The following is a 23065-nucleotide window of genomic DNA, read 5'->3' as shown; positions in this document are numbered from 1 at the left end:
GGAACAAGGAGCCAACCTCTAAATGCCAACTAGGGAGTTCCTATTTTCTTTTAGAAGCAGGGAAGAGGATCTGTATGATGTCCTGGAAAGGGAAGAGGGACTGGCTGCAGGAGATCCCTTAGGAAGAGATTGTCATAGTCCAGGTGACTGGTGATGAAAGCCTCAGCTTGGGGGTGGCCATGTGACCACATGTTACTCAAGTTCAGTATAATGTGTGATAAGTGCATAAGAGTCTAAGACACTATGGCCATTGGGAAGAGTGAGTTCCTTGGCACTGGAAGTGTTCAAACAGAAATTGGATTTCTGTTTCTTGGGGGGGGGGGGTCATAGGTTCATAGACTTAGAGATTTAGGACTAGACTCATCAATGACTTTAGGCCTCATTTTAGACATGGGGAAAGTGAGGCCCAGAGAATTTAAGTAATTTGCCCAAAGTCACACAGAATGTAAGTGGACAGATTCCCATTTCAGGGGATGTCCCTTCCAGCTCTGAAATTCTGTGGTTTTGTCTCTATTCAGAAGCCAATTTCTGAGCTGAGGAGAAGACCAAGCATATTTCCAATGAGGTGAATCTATTTCAGAGAGCAATGCCTTTTGCAGCCAAGATAAGAAATATGACTCAGAAAGGGCATTATGGAACTCTTTTTCCCTGTTATAATGGTAGTTCAGTTGGCTCAGAGGCTTCCCATTTTACTTCAACAACCTTCCTATATGACTTATTTCAGAGAACACCCAAGTATATCCAGTCACCACCAGTTGAGGTGATGTTGACCCTATTAGTGCGGCCCTCTGGGTCAACTTTCCACTACGAGCAGTCCCAAACTGAGTAGCTCAGATGGCGCCATTCTTCACTATACTTCCCCATTGCCTTTTCCTTGCAGAGAAAAAGGGCAAGCAGGTGTCCAAACCTTGCAACTCCCTTTGGTAGAGATCAGCAGACTTCTCCTGAAACACAGATGGAAGGCAGCAATTATCTTCCTTTAGAACTCTTGAGAGGGCACATTGTCTCCTTGAAGAAGGAGAAATTTGGTCCATACATACGGTTCTTTCTAATCATCAGTCAAAGATTTGTTCAGCTTCTGGTAGGTACACAGCACTGGGATCCAAGGTAAAGTCTAGTCTCTTCAGTTGCTGCCATCAGGGAGCTTACTGTTTAGGTGATAAGCCTTCCATCTGTACTGTCCCCCAACTCCACTGATAAAAATGTTGAGGAGGATGAGGCCAAAGTTAGATCCCTGGTGCTCTTGGATGAAGTCATTCTGGGTTTTAATGATCACTGTTCTCCTTTCAAAATGTTCACTATCCCGGCGGCTAGGTGGTGCAGTGGATAGAGCACCAGCCCTGGAGTCAGGAGTACCTGAGTTCAAATTCAACCTCAGACACTTGATAATTACCTAGCTGTGTGGCCTTGGGCAAGCCACTTAACCCCATTTGCCTTGCAAAAACCTAAAAAAAATGTTCACTACCCCCTGGATACTTTTAGACACCCCCCCCCAAGAATTAAAGTCAAGTCTACAGCTACCGATTCTGCCCTTTTCTATTTTTTTTTTTGAAAAAACAGACATTTGTCCTGTAGGACCTCCCTTGTTCTCAAAAGTCTTATCAAAGATCACCCATAGTAGTTCAGAGCCCATCATCCTTTAGTCCTCAACCCCAATCCAGAAATCCCAATTCCATTAGCATCACAGATAAATTTGTTTCATTGTTATTGTTCATAATCTTTCTATGCCTTTGGCAAATGAAATACAGCCAACTTCCAATCAGAGAACCAAAATCACAGGTTTCCACACAGGACCAGAAGTCCTCATTTCAACTGCTATTTTCATGTCCTTCATTTACCCAGTGACCAGAGCCTTCATAGAATAATGAAAAGAACACTGAATTTTGAGTCGGAAATTCTGGGTTCAAATTCAGACTCCATTGCTTAATATCTGTGTGACTATTTAAGATTTAATTTCTCTGCACCTCAGTTTTTTATTCTGTTCAGGTCAGACCAAATGACCTTGGAGGTGTCTTCTGAAGTCTTTAAATTCTAGCGTCTCTGGCCTCTTGTTAGAAAAGGACTAGGGAAGTAAATGGTAGATGATACATTGGGTGTAATCCAATCTCTACCTTCTGGAGAGGAGGAGACAGGCCCAGAGAGGTTAGAGGACTGTCTCAAGATTGACAGAGTAAATTAGCAATTCCTAATTATGACCTGATGACTAATTTCCTATCACCGAAGGGCTTCTCAGCCTTAGGGACTAGATTTTCTTCCACACATCATTCTGCAGAAGTCACTTTGATTTTTCCTAGAACTGTCTATCATATTTGGTTTGAACCTTTCTAATAGGCCTACCTTATATTGTTAGAGCTGTATCTGTTTGTACCCAGTCCTGCACTAGACTGTTAGGACAGGAAGCCCATGTCATCTAAGGACATTGGACATAGTAAATGCTTAACTCATTAGATTCTTTGAAGTCCAGCTGCCTGAGGGTGATAAGATCTGTGCTGCTTTCAGGGAAGGCTTATAGAGAGGATACCACTGACTGGCTGGGCAGAGCCAGAGAAGATGGTAGGCCTGATTCCTACCTGTTTTCCAGGCTTGACAGAGATGCCAAGGTGTGATTCTGACAGGTCTCCTCCTCCTTCCCTTCCTCCCCCCAAGCCCTGCGACATGGCACATAGTGGAAAGGGTACTGGATTGAATTCAGCAGCCCTAAGTTCAAATCCCAGCATGGTCACAAAGTATGTATCCTTGGGCTCACTTGACCTTTAGCCTCTCTCAAACTCAGTTCTGCATCTGCAAAGTGAAGGTTTGGGAGTAATTTCACCTAAAAGATGGGGATAAAACTTAGATCATATACTGCCACCAAATTGTCGGATTGTTGAGAAGAAAATGCTTTGTAAGCTTTAAGACCCCAAATCAGTGGGAATCATTGCTATTGCCACCTTCTTGCCTTGCTGAGTCATTCATTTCCTGTTTCTCCCTCTGTCTTAATGGTCCTTCTCACACTGCAGGCCAGCTCTGAGTCATTTTGTCATCTGCTTTCCTCCCTCCCACCTCCTTCCACCAGCCTCCATGGCCCCCTCCGCTTGAGTATCATGGGCAGAGGCAGCAGAGGCCACAGGCTCCTTCCACTGGTGCAGCTGCCTGTGACCAGTGGGAGTATAAGAAGTAAACTCTTGCTGCCTTGAGATCTTACTAAGACTGGAGCTATCTGGCAAGCCCATTGGTGGATTTGACCATTCCAATGTGAATTTGCAAAGACATAAATAGAATTCCCAATGGAGAAACTAAAAAACAAGGGAGATTCTGCCCTCTACTTTCATTCTTAGCATTGGTTCTGCCACTGTCTATGCATCTCCTCAGATAGCCTCGGGTTTTTCTTCTTTGTCCCTTATCCCCATCCTGCTCCTCTTCCTGACTTCATTATTGCTTTCTTTGAAAAATTGTCATAGAATTCATATGCCAGAGATTATTTCATAATACCAAGGACCTAGGCATGTGGCAGGGTCTTTTTTCACTCTATTGATTATAGGCCTGCCCCCACCCAAAACAACCCAAATAACAAAACACCTGGAACAATTCAGGCATGAGGTCTCCAGTATTCTAAGATCCATTTGTAAACACACAGTTCTTAGTATTAGAAACGAGAGTTTTACTGAGAGGAGGAAAACAAAAGAAGATTCAGCCCCCAAAACTGAGTCCCAAATATGGACACCTTTATCAAAGACTCCACCAAGACTGCTGTCTTGTCTCCCTGCTCTGTGGTTTAAGGGAGTGGTTTTTATTCTCTCTCTTTCTCTCTGTCTGTCTGTCTGTCTCTCTTTCCTTCTTTTTTTCCTCCTCCTCCTCCTGCTCTCTCTTCCCATTCCAGCTCTGTCATATTGCCAGCTAGATCTAATACCATAAAGACCTTGCAACATACTTTGTTTCCTCCAATTACTAAAGTGGAGGAGAAAGAGGGGAAAGGGAAAACATTCCAGCCTTCCATCACATTGATCAATTAACCCATGAACATAAGTGACTTAGGGAAGGACTCCCTTATTTGACAGTCACTGTTGGGGAAACTGGAAGGCAGCTTAGCAGAAATGTACCTTCTGCTATATATCATAATGAATTCCAAATGGATATGTGATCTAGATAGTTCATTAATTTTTTTTTAGTTTTTGCTAGGCAATGGGGTTAAGTGACTTGCCCAAGGCCACACAGCTAGGTAATCATTAAGTGTCTGAGGCCGGATTTGAACTCAGGTCCTCCTGACTCCAGGGCCGCTGCTTTATTCACTGTGCCACCTAGCCACTGGGCTATGTGATCTAAATAGAAAAAGTCACAGCAAAAATTTTTAAAAATACAGAGTAAAAGAAACAGGTGCCTTTCCCATCCAAGGAAAGGAGGAGGAAAATTCTTAATCCAATAAGGGATAGTAGTAATCATAACAGAGGAAAGGGGCAACTCCAACAGCAGAAAGCTAAAAAGCTCTTGTATGTATAAAATAATTGCAGGTAACATAAAAAAGAAAATTTTCAGTTGAGGAAAAAAATATTTGCACCAAATACTGCTAGAAAAAAAAAAGTCTGGTATGCAAAATATCCAGATACATTTAGCCAAAGGTAAACATTCCCCAGTAGGTAAAGTAGTCAAAGGGTATAAAGTTCTCAAAAGTATTATAAACTTTATTTTATTTTTTTTTAGGTTTTTGCAAGGCAAATGGGGTTAAGTGGCTTGCCCAAGGCCACACAGCTAGGTCATTATTAAGTGTCTGAGGCTGGATTTGAACTCAGATCCTCCTGACTCCAGGTCCAGTGCTCTATCCACTGCGCCACCTACCCACCCCCATTGTAAATTTTAAACTACTACATTAAAGATTGCTCAGAATCACTTATAAAATAAAAGCAAATTAAACAAATTCTAAAATTTCTCTCCCTACCCAGCAAATTGTCAAAGATGATAAGATTGCTATAGACAATGCTGACTGGAATGTAGAAAGACAGGTACAGTAAAGCATCATGGGTAGAGCTATGAATTGGTTCATAAATTCTGGAAAATCATATGCAAGTTACCAAGTCCTTTCTGTTCTGGGATATAGCCATTCCTTTCTCTTTGTTCTTATTTCTATCTGCTTTGACTGTTCTAATATCTCTTCTAATCTGTACCCTTTCCCACTTCCAGTCTGCCCTTCATGCTGCTGCCAAAATCAGCTTTTTTAAGCATAGGGTCAAAAACCTTCAGTGAGTCCCCATTTCCTCTCAAGTAAAGCATACCCTCCTTAAGTTGGTACAGACTCTCCATATTCTGGTACCACCCTGCTTTCTAATTTTTGATATTATTCCCTTCCCTACACTCTACTCTTCAGTACAAATCTGGGCTATTCTCTGCCTGTCCCAACACCAACACTCTCTGAACTCTCACAATTCTTTCTTTGCTCACACTGTTCTCCATGCTTGGGACATCCTCTCTTGCTCTCTTTGCCCCCTAGATTCCTGCCCATCCTTCTGAAACCTAACTTAAATGCCATCCTTCCTGGGAAGCCTCCTTTGATTTCATTCTACCTGACTTAGGACCTTGCTTTGCACCTCTCTGCTGCCTTTGTCATGTATTATATTATCTTAGTTATCTATGTTTGTATGTCCTACCTTTTCCCCTACTCTATTGGATCCATGGGGGCGGAGACCATGTCTTAGCTAAATTTTGCATCTTTCTCATATGTAAGAACATAGTAGGTATTTCACAAATACTTTTGGAGGCTGAGTTCATTTAATTGGGCCTCTGACCATCTGATTTGAATAGGGGGTTTGAACAAGTACATGTTCACTCTATTTCATCCCCATGATCCCTTGAGCTGATTAATTCTCCCTCAGGAAAGTCCTTGAACTGGGTTAACCTGGATCCTGCTTTCCCTTCCCTTCCTCATTAGGAACTTGATGAACCAGGAAGTTTCTCTTTCCCCAAGGCTAGAATAAAGAGCTGACCATTAGAAGCCATGACTAAGAAATTCCCTCTCTCTGGAGACCCATCAGAGCTTGGGGCTATCATTAATTAGGGCATAAGGTCTCCCCAGGCTTGAACTTAGGTTGAAGGATAGTACAATATTGTGGAAAGGCCAATGGACTGGAAGTCAGAAGACCTAGATCTTTTGGGTCTAGCTCTGCCACTAACTCAGTGTGTGACCTTGGATAAGTCCTTTCCCCTCTCTGAACCTCCACTTCCTAGAAAGAATGATACCTTCTCTACTTCCCTTACAAGGACTGTGAGGAACATCGAGAGAAAACATTCTTGTCAACTGTAACATGATAGCAACACTTGAACCCTAACCCAAGTTTGGGCAGGTTGCATCAGGCCTTGGAATATGAGTGGGAAGGGCATTGAATTACTAGCTTGATTTAATGGACCTACTATGGTATAGGAATCTGAAAGCACAATGATACTGAGACCCAATATGAAGGGGGGGGGGTTCCAGGTTTTATATAGAATTTTTTGTTTTCTTTTAAGCTTTGTGAGCTTCTTGCAGTCAATTTGAATGACTTTAATTTCTTGTTTGGAAACATGCAGGTTGGACAGAAGCAGCAGGTTATGGATTGAGACAATAAAAGGTTAAATTGATGGATGACCAACAAGATAAGGAATCTGCCTCAGAGGACGGAGGAACCAGGCTGATTAATGGGATGAAAGAAAACGGTAAGGAGACCTTATGAACTGCCCATCCCCATTCCTCCCCAATGCATTTTTTTCACTTCTCACCTTTTAATTCTCATGGGGCTTTTTGTCATCATGCAGTCCTGCAGAGCTGAGAAGGGGATAGGCCAGTACTGCTAATTGGGACTAGAAGGCCAAGATGTCACTGACTAGAGGCAGCATGGTTTTTGGGGAAGGATCAGGAGAGCTGGATTTAGCAATTGGAACTGGATTTGAATCCCAGCTTTGGTATTTACTAGTTGTGTGACCATGTGTCCACAGCTGAAAATAGAGATAATAATACTTGTACTAATATATGTTATAAGCTTAACAAGATATGTGAATGTGAGGAGTTGTTAGGGTGATGGTTGACAACCCTGCCCTGCAATTTCTTTTTCTCCAAATTCATGGAGTTTCTAGGTCCATTTTGGTAGTACTGAGTTCTTGATGAAAATTTTCCCAAGAAGAGAGAAACAGGTAAATTTACATTTAATTTTCAGCTAAATCCCATGACTTATACTCTATTCTTAGGCAACTTTGAAATCAAGGTTTATTATAGTTCCTTTAAAGGGTATTTATTGGTCCCAAATGAAGATAGTACCTTCTCACACACTTTCATTGATCCTAATCACTCTTCTACTTACTATCTATGGAATCTTAGGCAAATTACTCACCTAAATGGACCAAATGTGCTCTAAAATCCCTTCTAGCTTAAAAAAAAACTACAAAAACAAACCACCTCTGTGGTTGTCTTTTCTCTCATGTGCTGCCTCTCAACCTATTTTTTCATCCCTAGTTTCTTAGAGAAGCAGAGAATATGTGACTAACTGCTGAACCTCCTCATTAAGCTTACTATTGACATAATTTGCCCACCCTGTTGGTAGGATTCAGCTCAATTTTCTTTTATTCACTGTCCTGTAGTCCTTAGCAGTTGCATCTCAGAAGATATAGAGAAAGGTGTGCCGTAAGGAGAAGAAACACATATTTGGATCAGCCCTGTCAATTCTGGCCAATTCTGGCATGTGATCCATGCAGACAGACAGTCTGATTCAGTAATTGGAGGGGGGAAGGTACGAGGTTAATTTGTAATGTAGCAGAAGATCTCCTAGTGGTCCTGCCCTTTGCTAATTTACTCTAGTCAAGCAGAATTGATAGCCACCTTGTCAGTGGGGATAATTTTTCCTTGAGTATTTGATGCAGTTGCTGGGAAATATATTTTGCCAGCAAAACAAGTTTGCTGCATTGATTTTGTTTGCAAAACAAACCAACGTGTTGAGCATGTATGATGGTGCATACCTCATTACACACCTGTAATCCACCACCTCACTGCTGAAAGTATAGGAGATTTGTTTCATCAGCACTCTGGAATCAAAATTAATTTTTGTGTTGATGTGCATTTTGATATTTTCATGTCATTTCCCTTTATGTTTTTGAGAAAATATTGTGATGTTATACATAGCATTCTCTTAGTTCTTATTTTACTCTGCATCAGTTCATATAAGTCTTCTCAAGTTTCTCTGAGTTCTTCATAATTGTTGTATCTTACAGTGCAATAATCTTCTATCATTGTTCATATCCCACAATTTGTTCGGCAGTTCCCTAATCAATGGGCACTCGTTTTGACTTCAGTTTTTTGCTATAGATATTTTCGAGTGTGTGAAACACTTCCCTTTTTCTTTAATCTCCCTAGAGTCTGCAAGGCTGGTTTTGCTTTCTTTTTTGCAGACTCCTCTCTGTATGCCCAAGTAGATTCAGTGATTTGCTCAAGATTACACAAGTCAAATCCCCTGACTCAATTCACCAGTCTACTTACTCTAATGAATTTTCTAGCTATGATGATAATTCAAAGATTCATAGACCTTTATGGACGTTAGAAACCATCTGGTCCTACCTCTTTGTTTTATAGATGGGGGAATAATTTAAGGCCTAGGTCAAGATCATATCCAGTAAGTAGCAAAATCACTCCACTCCTTCCATTTACTTTTCATTACCAAGGATACCCTCTTAGCTCCTCTCCATTTATTCAAATCTTCCATTACCTTCAGGGACTATTTCTAGTTCAGCAAACATGTATCTACAAGGCTCCTCAATACTGTATGTTGAAGATTCAAAGATAGATATGAAATAGACCCTGCTCTCAAGGAACTTAAGTTCTAACTAGGAGGGCAAATACAAATATAAGGACAAGTCTGAGAAGTGCAAAGAAAAAGGACAGGCAAAATGCTCTTTGAAAGATCTAGCAGGGGCAGAAAGACCATAGGAAGAAGATGATTCCTGAATTGGGCCTTGAAGAGAGGGAAGGACTTAAAGAGTCAGAAATGATCTAGGAGAGACAAGATGAACAAAGACAGAGAAAGAGGCGAGGGCACAGGGAGAAGAGAAGCTAGCAAATAGCCCAATTTGGCTAGAATGTATTAAGTAGAACAGTCCATGATAAGTCTAGACATGTAAATGAGAGACAAATTATGGAGGTCATTGAATGCTAAAAGTTTATAACAGAGAGACACAGGAGAAACAGTGACTTGCCTGGAATTAATAGCTGGATGTCAGAGCAAATACGCAAACTTGATTTTCTGGCTCTAAATCTGTTCATTTTCCCATCATATCACAGCTATCATTTTTAGTACTTTTCTTTTACTCATAATTGTCATCCATTTTAAGTCAAGGATCAATACACATTTATTCATAGGATTAGGTATAGGAATTGGAGCTGTGTGTTCATTGGTCTGAGGAATTCTTGGATGTGGCAAACCTTTCTCCCCTACCAGTGAGGGGCAGCACTTGCTCTGCAACTTCTAGTCTTAAAGAGCAAAGTGAAGCAACTTGTCCAGAGTCACATGGCTTCTGTGTGTCTGAAGTAAGACTCAAACCCATGACCTCAGGCTTCTGAGGCCAGCTCTCTAGCTGTTATTTTGACTCCAATTAAAGAGGTCAAATGCAGTCTTTGGATTTTTTTTCCAACCATGAGTCTTTCTTCTTAGAGGGATAAAAGGCATTGAAGAGAGCAGACTGGAAAAAACATTTAGAGATCATTCAGTCCTATCCCCTGCCTTCTCAGACCCTCCTTGATGGAAGGGATATTGTTCTTCCAAACTGATGATAGTGGTTGTCCAAAACAGCCAGATTGGACAACTCTGTGGCCTTCGTCTTATTCAGATGGAATGGAAAAGCTCTCAGAGGGAGGAACCTGTTTTATCATCGCCTTTGTATCCCCAGCACCAAATAAAGACATTTCAGTCTATTGAACTTGTCAGATAGAACTAAAGTACTGCCTTCAGTCACCTAGCTTGATTTGACAGTCTGGAATACATTTGGTGGCGTACTATGCCACGAGGGTGAGGGGAGAGACTGGAGGCAGGGAGACTAGTCAAGAGGCCATTATGATAAGTCCAGGGGAAAGATAATAAGGGACTGAACCTGGATGGTTGCAGTAGGAATAGAAAGAAGAGGACAGAGGTTAGAAATATTTCAGAGATAAAATTCAATATGACTTGGCCACCAGGAGTGTGGGGGGAGAGAAAGAGAATGAGGATATCAAAGATGGCTTTGTGGTCAGGAACCTAGGAAACTTTGAAGATGGTGGTGTACTCAATTGATGTAGAGAAGTTTTGAGGAAGGGTGTGTGTGAGGGGGAGCAGGGTTAAGGGCAAAAGGTGACAATTTCCATTATTGGACATGTTAAAATGGAGGTCCTGGTGTAACATGCAGGTAGTGATGTTCAGCGCGCATTTGGAAATGCTCTAGCCTCAGGCCATAGGAGTGAAGTGATGGGACAGAGGCTCATGTTTCCAAAGGACAAGGAAGACCATCTGACTCTCCCTGTGCTGAAACTCTGGTCTTGTCATTGTTCGTGAAGATCTAGCTGCCCCTAGAAGAAGATGAAACTGAACTTCAACAAGGGTCAGATTTTATTATTAGGAGTTTTCGAAATGAATTTGAATGACTGCTCTTTAGGACTCTGGTTTCTGCTTTGAGGTATAAAAAAGCTAAGGATGACTGGATTTCTGCAGGTCAAGGACTAGATATGCTACCAGAAGGAAGCAAAGGAGACAGAAAATGAACTGAAATCATTAACTGTGTCTCTGTCTTCTTCTATGTCCATTCTCTTACCCCTACCCCATCCCCCCAGGCACAAATGACCAGGATCTGATGGTGAAGTTGGCAGCGACAACATTGCAGACCCTGACCCTGACCCCCAAAGAGAGTCTGGTGTCTACCCGGGGCCTTCTGCCTCTGACATCTAAGAAGCCCTGCCTTCCAAGTCCTCCATCTCCCCTGAGGCTGACCGATGCACCTGAGCATTCTTCTAATGACTCTTCTGTGCATGCTATTGCCCTGACATCTGGGGTAACCAAGGGCCTGAACACATGGTCACTGCCAGGGGACTGTGAGAAAGCTCCACTCACCATCATGGAACCCGGAGGCATGTCGGCCCTCACTGGCGACTGTCTTATGCAACCAAGTCGGACTTGCCTGGGCTGCTTCATTGAGTCCAAGGATGGAATTGATGCTGAACCAGGTATCAGCTTGAAGCCGGGTGATATAAATAGAGATTATGACACCTGTTCTGTCTCTGATATAGGGATTCATTGTATGAACACAGGTGAAACCATGAGATATGGGGACGAGCTGCTTTCGGACCAGCTCCTAGGCTTCCCTCTGCATAAATCCAGGGCAGGAGACAAAAGAGACCCAGAGAAATCAGACAGCGACTCAGAGGACCCCACTCAGAAAAATTACTATGATGGCCTGCTCTTAGATAAATGCAATGGCGAGGAAACTCTGCTTTCAAATACTAATCAGGAATGGGGCTACTTTGAATCTTTCATCAGTGAGAGCAAGATTGAGCTCCTTGATCTGTGCTCAAAAAATGAACTGTCGGTCAACCTGTTTTCAGAGGAAGATGTAGACAACTATATGTTTGACGATGATGACTCAACTCTGGGCAGCGATGTCTGCTCCCTGAAGATCCGCTATGAATCCTTCCAGGACAACGTGCGAGACAAGACCAACGTCCTGCAAGATGATGCCCAGTTCAACTTTTTCCCCAGTGTTTTCACCAGCTGCTCCAAGCGAGAGTCAAAGGGTGGGGGCCTGAAGCGGAGTGGAGATTCCTCCCAGTTCAAAGTTCCTACAGAGAGCATCATCTGGGGGGAGGAGGATGAAGAGGAGGAGGAGAAGAAACGGAGAGACTCAGAAGCTGACATCCAGGTGAACAAAGGGATAGGGGAAGAAGCCAAGGAGTTGGGAGGGGTATCCGCCTTAAGTAAATCATGCAAGGGAAGCGATGTGGTCAAGTATGTGAATTCCAAGCGGAATCCCTTTCTTGACTCTATCAACTCTGCAGAGGATTCTGGGGAGTTCAGCGATGATAGCTCCTGCACTGAGTCCTCATATGATGCCTTGAAGGAGATTAAGGATTGTAGCCGCTATCTTACCCGTGAGGCTCATTCTGGCTCCTCTTCATCCTCTACTACAATCCAGCAGAACTATGGCCTGAGGGCTAAAAGGAAAGTCCGGTACAGTGAAGACTACCTATATGATGTCGATTCCATAGACAGCGAGAGGATGTGTGAGAAAAAGGAGTGGCAACCAGATGGACAGAAGGAAGAAGACGATGATGAGTGGTGCCCCAAGAAGAGGCGGAAAGTATCCCGTAAGGAGCCTCCGGTCATCATCAAATATATTATTATCAATCGGTTCAAGGGTGAGAAGCACATGCTGGTGAAGCTAAGTAAGGTAGATGCCAGTGAGATGACAGTAACATTGAGTGAGGACCTTCTCCACAAGTATGCCAGGCTGGCCCCCCTGAAGGGCTTCTGGCAAGAGAAACAGCAGAATCGCCTTGAGTCCCTCAGATCCACCTTCTGCCACAAGCAAAGCTTCCATCTGAATGGTCTCGAGGCCCCTTTCCCACCTCCTCCTCGGAAAAGAAAGTGCAAACTGGCCAACCGGCATAGGATCCAGAGAATCCAAGCCATTGAACAATCAACGAACAAACAGGGCTCCTTGGCCTGTGATCAGAAGCAAGGCAGTGGCAATAAAGAAGATGGAGGCCTCAAAGGCACAGCTCACCTAGGGGCTAAAGCTACCTCCAGCTGCTCCGGGGAGTTGCGTTCAAATGACATGGCAGGTCTTGACTCAGCGAAGAGCCGATCACAAGATCGGAAAGGGGCCGAGAGGAAAGTGCTCCACAGAATCAAATTTAAGAGTGAAGCCAGGTTAAAATGCAAGAAAAACAAAGCTGTGCAAGAAAGCAGTAAGGCGGCTGCTTATCCAGCTCTGGAAGGCCAAGAAGCAGGCTCCAGTCTCAAGAATGAGAACATTCGTCGAGCCCCAGATAGCTCCCATCGATCTGATTGTCGGGAAGATAACACTGCTAAAAATTCTCTCTTCTTACCAGCCACCTGCTCGCCTGACACGCCTCTGCCATCTGCTAATATTGCCACCAATGTACCCGTTATCCCTGGAGGGTATCTGCAGACATTGTTAGATGCATCCGATTTATCAAATGCTGCTGCCATCTCCTACTTCTCCCACCATCCCCCAGGACAGCATTCTGCTGCCCTTGGCCAACCAGAAAAAGCATTCACCTCTCTCCAAACTGGCCAGAGCTGTGTGCTCTCCCCACCTTCTGAATCTGAACTACAGCACTCCCCTCATCCCCTCAAAATGGATGCGAGTCCATTTGGAAGTGTGTGGCCCAACAAGGCGATGACTGGCCCTCAGGATTTTGTGCCTGATGCCCCAGGAGAGGCAACTAGGGTCCTCTCAGGCAAGTTTGGTGGCTCTGAAACCATTCCAGCGGGAGATAGCCTCTCAGTCGCTATGTATAGCCCAATGGGGAGTAGCAAGCACCCATACCCCTCTAAATATATGCAGGACAACCAGCTGCTATCCGATGATGCCTATCAGCCATGCCATTTCAATAATGCAGAAGGCTGCTTCCCTTTCCATCGGGGCACGCTCAACACAGACAATGGCCGGCTCATTAGCTTTGATTCCGTGGGCTCGCTGTCAGTCAGCTCGAGCAATTACAGTTCCTTGAGCTTGAAGTCTTGTGAAAAGGAGGGTGACGAGGACATCAATGATGACTTCTTAGCTCACTGCAGCCCCAAATTGGTGATCCAACAGAGTATCGATGAGATCACCCCACTGAAAGAGTCCAGCGACCTCCTGGACATCTCCAACTTCACCCCAGACAAGTTCCGCCACTCATCTCTCTCAGAGATGTCCCCGCCAGACACCCCAAGCCTTTCCCCACAGATCACAGGCTCAGAGAGTGGCAAGACACTCGGGGTGCTTAAGGTGTTCCCAGAGGGCAACCCAGGCCCTTTGGGTGGTGTAGAGAAGGTCAAGTGGGACTGTGGTAGCCTTCCACACCAAGATGAGACAGGTGATGGATTTACTTTATGTAACCATCAGTTTCAGTTCCATATGTTCAATGATGAGGACTCTGTCGGCCTACTCCAAAAAAACCCTTGCCTGTCAACATTTAATGAGCCATCTGGTCAAATTAGCACCAGTAGCAAAGTGGCAAAATCGAAAAAGAAAAGTTCACCCAGCAAGAGTGGGGCTACGAACCAAAGCTCTTCCCTAAAAGGCACCAGGAAAAAGACTTCTAAAGCCAACAATAAAGGAATTGAAAAGTCATCCAGCAAAGCCTCCCGCCAGACTCCCAAGTCAACAAGGAAAGGAAAGTATGCAGCAGCTATGGCCAGTGGTGAGAAAACTCAAGTTGGAACCATCCGAGGAGGCGCTCAGCTCAACAGTGCCGCCACGGCAAAGTTGCTGGCAGGATGCGTGCACCATAGTAGTCCCATGGCTCCTGTGAAGATGACAGGCCACAAGGAGTTCTCTGGGGAGTGGGCAATGGGGAAGGACAGTAGCACAGGCTGGAATGATGTAGGCATGGGAAATGCCAACAGTCTCCTGGATGATGACCAGAGAGAATTTGAAGAACCTTCTAACATTTTGTCCAACATTGCTTCTGGCATGGCTGATGTACAGAGATTCATGATGGCCTCCATGGAGCCCCTTTGGAGTCCAGTGGGTCATCATGGGGCTCCAAACATATATCGCTCCCCTGAGTCCAACAGCCTGAAATTAAAAACCTTAAAAATCTTGGCTGGGACACCACAAGAGTCCAAGAAAAAGACCAACAGTGGTTCACCGGGAGCCAGTAAGAACCACAGATCAACCAAGAGTTCGAGCAGAAGTGGTGGGAAAGCAGTTGTTGGAGATCCTGGCCAGGCAAACACAGCAGGGTACAATTCAGACATTCACTCTCCCTTCTTGGATAAAAACTATGGTAACCTGAGCACCTTAGGAAATAATGGACCAACACACAAAAAGTTATACCGTCACAAATCCAGCTCAAAAACCCTGAGGGATGAGAATTGTAAGGGAAAACGCCAGGAGCGGGAAGCAGCCCTCAAGGACTCAGCTGGGACATCGACTTTCGAAAAACTGAGGTAATACTACACCAAAATGACTCAAACACACCCTTACCTTTCCTACTACCTGTTAAGCCTGCAGTCCCATATTTTCCCCTTCCCCCAAAACAAGTTTGCATGAAAGAGACCATCCCCTTTCCCCCTCCCACCTTTTGCAAAATTAAAAAGGAAAAGAAAGGGAAAAAGGGCACCAGAAGTACTCATACTTGCAAGCAACCTAGAAAGAATGGAAAAAAAAACAAAAACAAATAAACGAATAAAAAAAAACAAAAAATAAAAAAGCCCAAAAACAAACAAAAAAAATTCTTTTTTTTCTTGACTCAGCTGGTGTTAAACACCAACAAGGCTCCTTTTTTTTTGTCCCCCTCCAGTTTTGGCTTCAGTTTTTATTCTTTATTTCCTGAGGGGACCCCCCCCCCCACACACACACACAGTAATCAGATGTGCTCTTCTTAATGATTTAGAAAAGGGAAAGACTTCAGGGGTGGGGAACCACCTTTTGTAAAAAAAAAACCAAAAGTTTCTGAACACATACAAAAGCCAAAATGGCTTCGATGGAAAGGATCTTTAGTCGGACATTTGAAAGCTCATCCCTCACTGAGCTTCATGTGGCCAAGTTGAGTGCTTTGTGGCCCCCTCTGCTGTTTATATCTTTGCCTGCATCCTTCAGCATCCACCACAGCCGAATTAACATTCATAGATGATCCTGTGGTGGTGGGACAGCCACAAAAGCCAACGAGGATGGCATAAAAAGTTTGATTTTTCTGCAGGGAATTCAGACTATGGTCTTCTTAAAGCAGAAACAGCATTTTGGAGGATTTCCCTGTGTTGGAAGACAAGACTAATTCTTCTCAAAAAAGACATTTGGTGTTTGTTTTCTGTTTTTTTTCAATATCTGCCTTGTGGTATGTTGACATGTAAGTGCTGAAATTGAGTTTGACCTTGTGGGAATACTTCTTTAAGTGCAAGCCCTAACCTGGGATTCTCGATGAAAAACTTTTAACGAGTTAGACAGTTGTATAGTAGTTGATGTACTATGGCCCAAAAGGAAAACAACAGCAGCAAAAACAAAACCACAATTATTGGGTCAAAGTGATGAACAAGTGACTGGACTGGAAACATTTTTCCTTCTTTCTCAGCATTGGGTTATGAGTGTTTGGGGAATTTCACCCCTTCGATTAAACAAGAAACATTCCAGTGGTCTGCTATTAACCAACCCTCCTTCCTTGGGTAGCTTCAGCTCTAGGGGAAAACTGGGTTGTTCATTTACACCAATTTACCAAAACTAATGGACAAAGTTAACAATGTGCCAGATTGACTGACCTCATTTTCACAGATCCACCCCCCCCACAGTTTAGAGCTCAAAAGAATTCTCTCTTACAGACACACACACACACACACACACACACACACACATTTGAGCGTGTACACACACACATACATGCACACATATGCGTGCACACACATATACACACACACATAACACTAAACTGCTAAACACTAAATTCCTGTTTAGAAACAGGATCGAATCGACAAGGCGATGAGATCTTTTTGTTCACTCTCTCCTTGTCGAAGAGTTGAGTTATATTAGAAGAGTATAGAAAACGCACCAGGTAAGTCCAGTATAGGAACTTGAGTGTACACATTTAAAGAACATTTTTCAAAGAAATGAAACAGCTGCTTTGAAAGTTTCTGTTTTCTAAAAGCAAACTCTGTAGCTGATGATTATTTAAAGTGCAAAGTTATATTGCTGATCCTTTGTATCTCTGTTTTATATATTTTTTAAGAACCTGGGGAAAATTCTAAATATTGGCATCAAATCCATGCTAATGATGAACCAAGTGTGTTGATTGTTGCTTAAAAACATTTCATCCTGGTTTGTGTCTTCTCTGGCTTCTATGTTCTTAGAGTATTTAATTTCATAATGCTAATGTCATGTGACCTGTGTTTTGGATTTGATGAATATTTTAGTTTAGTTCTTGCCCTTTGAGTTTATGTCACGGAACACAGAACAGTTGGGGGGATGAGCCAATTAGGGCTGAACAACCTTAATTGGGGGGCAAGCATCAAGTGCTGCCCACTCAACCCAGTCCCAAAAGAAACAAAGTCTCTTTGCTTACAGTGCCACAGTTCACACACCCCCTACTATCAATCCCCTTAACCCCTAGTTTAAAATTGTTCATCTCCTTTACTTGCAGTGGAGAGCCTCCATGTCTGATGCATTCTGATCCAAAATGAGATCATGGGGGTAAAAGTACTATGAAAACTACTGAGCACTATAGAGGGATTGTTATTATTCTTATCGTCATACTTACTATTTATCTTACTGACCTAGGAGCAAGAGGGCTGGGGTGGTGAGAAAGAGGTACAGTGGGTGGGAGAGAAAGCTTAGGAGGCTAGAAAGGACCAGCATACATTTTGAAAGGAAGAATGTGATAGATTAGGAGGAGATAGAAAAGGACATTGCATATTTTGAAAGGAAGAATGTGAGCAAGGGTACCTACCTATAGAGAGGGACTAGTTAGTTGTTGCTTTTCTAACATGTTCACATGGAACTTTCAAAAGGCACTGGAAAAAATATGGAAGGAGAATCATTCAGAAGCATCGAATATCAGAACCGGAAGGGACCTTAGAGATGGCTGAATCCAAATACCTCATTTTACAGATGAGGAAACTGAGGCCCAGAGAGAAGTGAGCTGAGGTTATACCATGAGTAAACTGGCAGGGCCAAGACTCAACCCTAAGCTTCCTGACTCCTGATCTGGGTTCATGATTCATTTCAACAGTCTGCTCTGTTGACAGCTCTACAGCCAGGAAACACACAGGTAGTAAAATGAGTCAAGCCAGCTGTGCCCTCAACGTCAAACTTGATTTTCCCTGGATGAGTGGGCAAGGAGCTATTTGAAAGGCCAATGACAGAATTTAGGCTTTGACAGTCAACAAAAATTGACTCTGCTGTGTAGCTTGGTAACAATGGAATCTTGACACCAAGTGAAGCAGGTCCCTTGCTCCACAACTGTTATCCAAAAGGGGAAAAGCCCAAACTGGGGCACACTCATTCCAGCACTCTGGCAGGCACTGGGCGTGCTGACTGTGTGGAATGCTTGGGGCTGGTTCCTAGAGCTGACCAATTCAAGTTGGGTTAGCAAACTTTTCTTAATCACCTGCTGTGTTGTGAACATTGTGTCTCCCCCCAGAGAAGAGCAGAAAGTTTCACTAAGATGCGCTCTCTTCCGCCATGGAGTTCACAGTCTGGGAGGGAGATAAGACACAAATCCAGATACTATTATGGATGTTAAGAACAAACAAGAGGCTGTATGAGCTTTGATAGAGGAATCATGACCTATGGAAGTTAGCATGGAAGCTTCTTGGAAGAGATCACATTCGAACTGAGTTTCAAAGTCTAGGTAGGAAGTAATCAAGGTAGAAAGAGGTAGGGAGGCCATTCCAAGTCAAAAAGCATGAACAGAGAGCTCCAGATGTGATGGGAGCCTGGGAGAGGAGGGTGGTGGGAGGAGGGTTTGACACAATTCTGAGTCTGATCCAGAGACAGTATTGGAAATTGTTCCATAAGTAGAAAAGATTAGATTAAAAAAGAAAAGTGGATGGTTTGGGAGAATTCTCAGAGAGTTATTGTCAGTTCTACCTTGAAGTGGGGAGGATGAAGATAGGGGTTGGGGTAGCAAGAAATCAATAAATGATGAGAACATTTCCATGTCTCAACTTGTTGTTACCATGTCCTTTGGAAAGGGGTATTTTGATGGTATCTCCTGGGAACCATTGAAGGACTTGGTCTAGGGAATGACATCTCTTTCTCTCCCCAAACCACTGACATTTTAAAGCACCTTTTGCTGGCCTGTAAACTACTGCAGGTCCAAAGGTATTACTGTGACTCAGACTCAGGAAAGACATTGTATTTACCACAAAATGAAGACCTGAACACGGGAGAAAACTGCAGTAGAATTTAGAAGATAAGATTTTAGAGCTGGAAGGGCCCTTTTAGATAATGTAATAATACAACCCCTTTATTGCATAGCTAGCTAGCTAGGTGGCATAGTGGATAGAGTGCTGGACTTGAAGTCAGGGAAGACTTGAGTTCAAATCCTGCTTCAGACCCTTCCAAGCTGTGTGGCCCTGGGCAAGTCACTTATCCTCTCTCAGCCTCAGTTAACTGATCTGTAAAAGGGGAATAATATTAGCACCTACCTCACAGGGTTGTTGTGAGGATCAAATGAGCTAATTGATGTAAAGTGTTGTGCTGGATCATGCAGATTGCCATCTGCATTGTTACAGAGAGGGTAGTTGAAGCCCAGAGCAGTTACACAGCTAGAAAGTGTCCATTAGGAAAGGAACTGAAATCTAGTGTTCTTTCCAGGTGATGCAGCCTAATGTAGTAGAATCAAGCACTGGCTTTGGAGTCAAAGGACCTGGATTCGAATCTTAGCCCTGCTAATTATCAGTTGCATCACCTTGACCAAATTTCTTCCCTCTCTGGGCTGCACTTTCCTCATCTATAAAATGTTGAGAGGGTTGGACTAGCTCCTCCAGCTCCAAATCTATGATCCTATGGTCTCAGAGCTCCTAGCTCTCCATCCTATGATTCTGCATGTGTAGCATGTCTATGCATGGTCCATGCAACGTGGACCCACCAGTAATCTCGAATAGTCTTTAGAAGACCCCAACTTCTCCCATCTAGATCCTTGAAGACAAGACCTATCTTGGAATCCCTGCTAAGAAGTTGCCCACAGCCTAAATCGCAGATGAACCCAAGGGTGGAGAATTGGTTTAGTGACAGAAATAAAGACATCGATTGTATTTCTTAGATCATAGGGTCATTACTTTGGAGATCATCGAGTAACAAACAGCCTGAGCGGTGATCTGAACTTAGGTCCTCTGCCTTCAGAATCAGCACTCTTTCCAGCCCCGCCCCCCCCATGAGGAGAATGGAATACCACCTAGCTCTAGCAGAAACATTTGTGCTCTTCTGTATTCTTGAGAAATTCTCCAATTTAAGGGTTGGGGGTTGGATTCGGTTTGATTTCTCTGGTTCATTGAGGCAGGGAAGGCTATACTCCACTGCAAGTATTATTTCCTTTTTTTTTTTAAAAGAAAGACAAGGTGTTTGAACTGTGTTTTGTTTCTTTTGTTGTTCTTAATGAAGCCCATCGTTAAGAGTGGCTTACCCCTAGATGTACCCAAATAAAAAATTTCGTTAATGGGGAACCTCAAAAAAGCAGACCAGGCTTTTGAGAAGAGTTTCTCAAACAGGGACCTGAAATAAGGGGAAAAGAGAGAACTTACATTAGCTTCAGCTGACTTCAATTTGGGAGGCACCTCATCCCTAGCTGAGATGGTGTCACTTGGGGGATGATGCTCAGTCTGCCTAGTACCAAAGCACAAACCCTTTACAGCACTTACCTGGCTCAGCTGGACAGCTCCTTATATCACTAAAGGAAAATGGCTGGTTTGAGCCTGGGTTGACATTGGGACCACATGCTCAACCCTTGAGATGCATGGGGTCCACAGAGCAAGACTGGGGAAGGTTAGGGGATGCAAAAAAAGCCCACGGGAGGAGAAAAATCATACCAAGATGGTGGTATGGGCAAGACTTTCAAACGTGGTGTCTCAGGTAGACAAGTGACACGAATGGCAGTGGAGAAACAGCCCTGAAAGAAAGTCTATCTAGAAGACAAGGATGGCTACCGGGGCCCAACAAAATGGGATAGGGGCTGCCAGACAGGTTCTTAAGGCTTTGGACGATGCTCTGTTTAAAAGAGAAGACAAATGTATCTTGTTTGAATGACCCTCCCCCCTGGATAGCTAGAAAAACATCAGGTTCTAAAAGCACAATGGAAAGGCCCAAAAGAGAGATCAACCCAGATAGGTCTGGGAAACTACTTTGGTCTTTGTCACATAGTGGCTAGGGAAGAAAAAGGGAAGGAAGCAGGGTGGAGGTGGAAGAAGCTAGGCGCTCTCTTTGGATTGCCTATGGCACACTGGTTGTGCAACTGTGAATGGACCATTGCCGCTGTTCACTTCCTTCCATAGAACTTAACACCTCTGGAGTAAGTTGTTCATGTTTTATGGTGCTCTTGGAAAGGAAATGATGATTTTCAGCCCTGCTCTGACCCCCTAAGCATTCAAGGAAATTTAAAAAAACAAACACAAAAAAAACCTTTAATGGCCCTTTTTATGAATGTAACATAAACATTTCTGTTTGACATATGACACTACAATTTTACCATGTCTGAAAATTATTTGCCTTTTTTCTTTTAGAATAAGCTTTATAAATATTCTGTAGAGTCAATTGAAGTATAATTCTTAAGGATCATTCTAAGACGCCTACAAAATCTTGTATATTTTTAAGTGTGCCAATTTGTAAAATATTTTGTAAGTGTATATTTTTCTTAGGAAAGTGCTGTGAAGTGTCTGTATGTGCGAGGTTTCCTTTTTCTGCACCCCTGGGTGTGAATAAAAGGATATATACTTAAAAGTTCCTGGTTTTAAAAACCAAACTATAAAGAAAAACAATGAAACTTTTGTTGGGAATTTTGTAATAAGAGACATGTTGTGAACGAGTGTAGTGACCTTGTGTAAAGAAAACTGGAACAGTGGTGAACTTGCTGTTTTCTAGAACCTCCTTGTAAATTATTCTTGTAATATTTTTGGTTCTCTTGTTCTTGTTGCGAAGGTTTTAAATATTTGTGACTGTATGGTGAAAATGTCATATTGTTAACTTGCTGAGTTTTGTTATATTGTTTATGGAACAAATAAAAAGTTGAAAATCTTGTTTTAAGATCATATATGAAGAGATCACAGCATTTTTAATTCATTAAACGCTATCTATCTCCTGAATGTAATGAACTTCACTGTTCAGAGTATTATGATATAGGGAAGAGGGGATGCTTTGGCCACGTTCTGGTGGATTGGGGCTGGTAGATGAATAAAGTGGACTTCTTGTATGATTGATGGTCCCCATTGATTCCAGTCCCTTCATCTGCACAGCTCTAGGTCCCCAAAGCACCTAAGCTGTTGCTTCTTGTGAGTAAGGAATGTTTGGTTTATTGTATTTGTATATCCCCAGTGCCTGGATCGGAGGAGGTGCTTAATAAATATTTGTTGATTGGTTGATTGATTTCCTCATGATACTGATTTACAAGAGATTAAAAACTACTACTATCCTACTTCGAATTTCTTTGACATTTTAAGTTTACAGAAGGGACATTCAATCACCCCCAATTCCCCTAGTTCCTCCTCCCTTTCACCCCCAGACACCCCCAGTTCCTACTTTTAACCCAGCTGTCATAGGTTACCTACCTCTGTCATATGTGACCAACTCACTTCACTGCTTCTCTGACCTTCAGTTTTCTCATCCATAAAACATGGATAATATTCTCTATGCTCCTTTAACTCCCATGGGTTTTGTGAGGAAAGTACTTTCATATAAAATGAAACACTCTCAAACCACTAGCTAATTAGATGATTTCATCTTCTCTAGCTGACTCAGTTGTCTCCATATTAGAATTTTTTTTTCTAGTCCAGGCTAGTCTTATCAGACACAGACACAACTGGATGAGTTTTGCCTTCATGTATCTTCCCCTAGCCTCCACTCCCCTGCCAAGTGATCCATTCTCATTTGGAACAAGATAAGAGCTACTCCCATGTGTAGGAGTACATTCAGAGAACTCCAAAAATAAGCCATCCATCTATGAAAAGGGGTCTGCCAACAAGAGAGATGGAGAAGAGCAACATATTTCCTGGAAATCAAACCCTAAAACATGATAACCACTAGTTTAAAAAATACTTATGTTATAAACTTAAGCTCTCAGTAAATACAAACCATTTGGAATTGAACCCCAGATAAAATCAGAAAATTGAGATTTATATTTAAAAAGTAATAGAGACTTTAAAATAATAATTCTTGTATCCCCCTTTCCATCTCCACTCGACTG

General features: G+C 42.9%; 1 protein-coding gene across 6 annotated transcripts in view; it reads left to right on the top strand.

The window, feature by feature from the left end:
• NEXMIF (neurite extension and migration factor) overlaps positions 1–22233 on the top strand; it is a 194663-nt gene extending 172430 nt beyond the window's left edge. For all 6 annotated transcript variants that reach the window (XM_074200053.1, XM_074200052.1, XM_074200051.1 and 3 more), the window contains 2 exons: positions 6535–6660; positions 10787–22233. In XM_074200053.1, the coding sequence (XP_074056154.1) occupies positions 6585–6660; positions 10787–15135 (4425 nt within the window). In that variant the 5' untranslated portion in view covers positions 6535–6584 and the 3' untranslated portion in view covers positions 15136–22233. The remainder of the gene's footprint in view (positions 1–6534; positions 6661–10786) is intronic.
• The last annotated feature ends 832 nt before the right edge of the window (positions 22234–23065 follow it).

The sequence above is a fragment of the Macrotis lagotis genome, chromosome X (genome assembly GCF_037893015.1).
Source record: "Macrotis lagotis isolate mMagLag1 chromosome X, bilby.v1.9.chrom.fasta, whole genome shotgun sequence".
Lineage (NCBI taxonomy): Eukaryota > Metazoa > Chordata > Mammalia > Peramelemorphia > Peramelidae > Macrotis > Macrotis lagotis.
The sequence above is the reverse complement of the archived record's forward strand: the minus strand, read 5'-3'. Positions and strand labels throughout refer to the sequence as shown.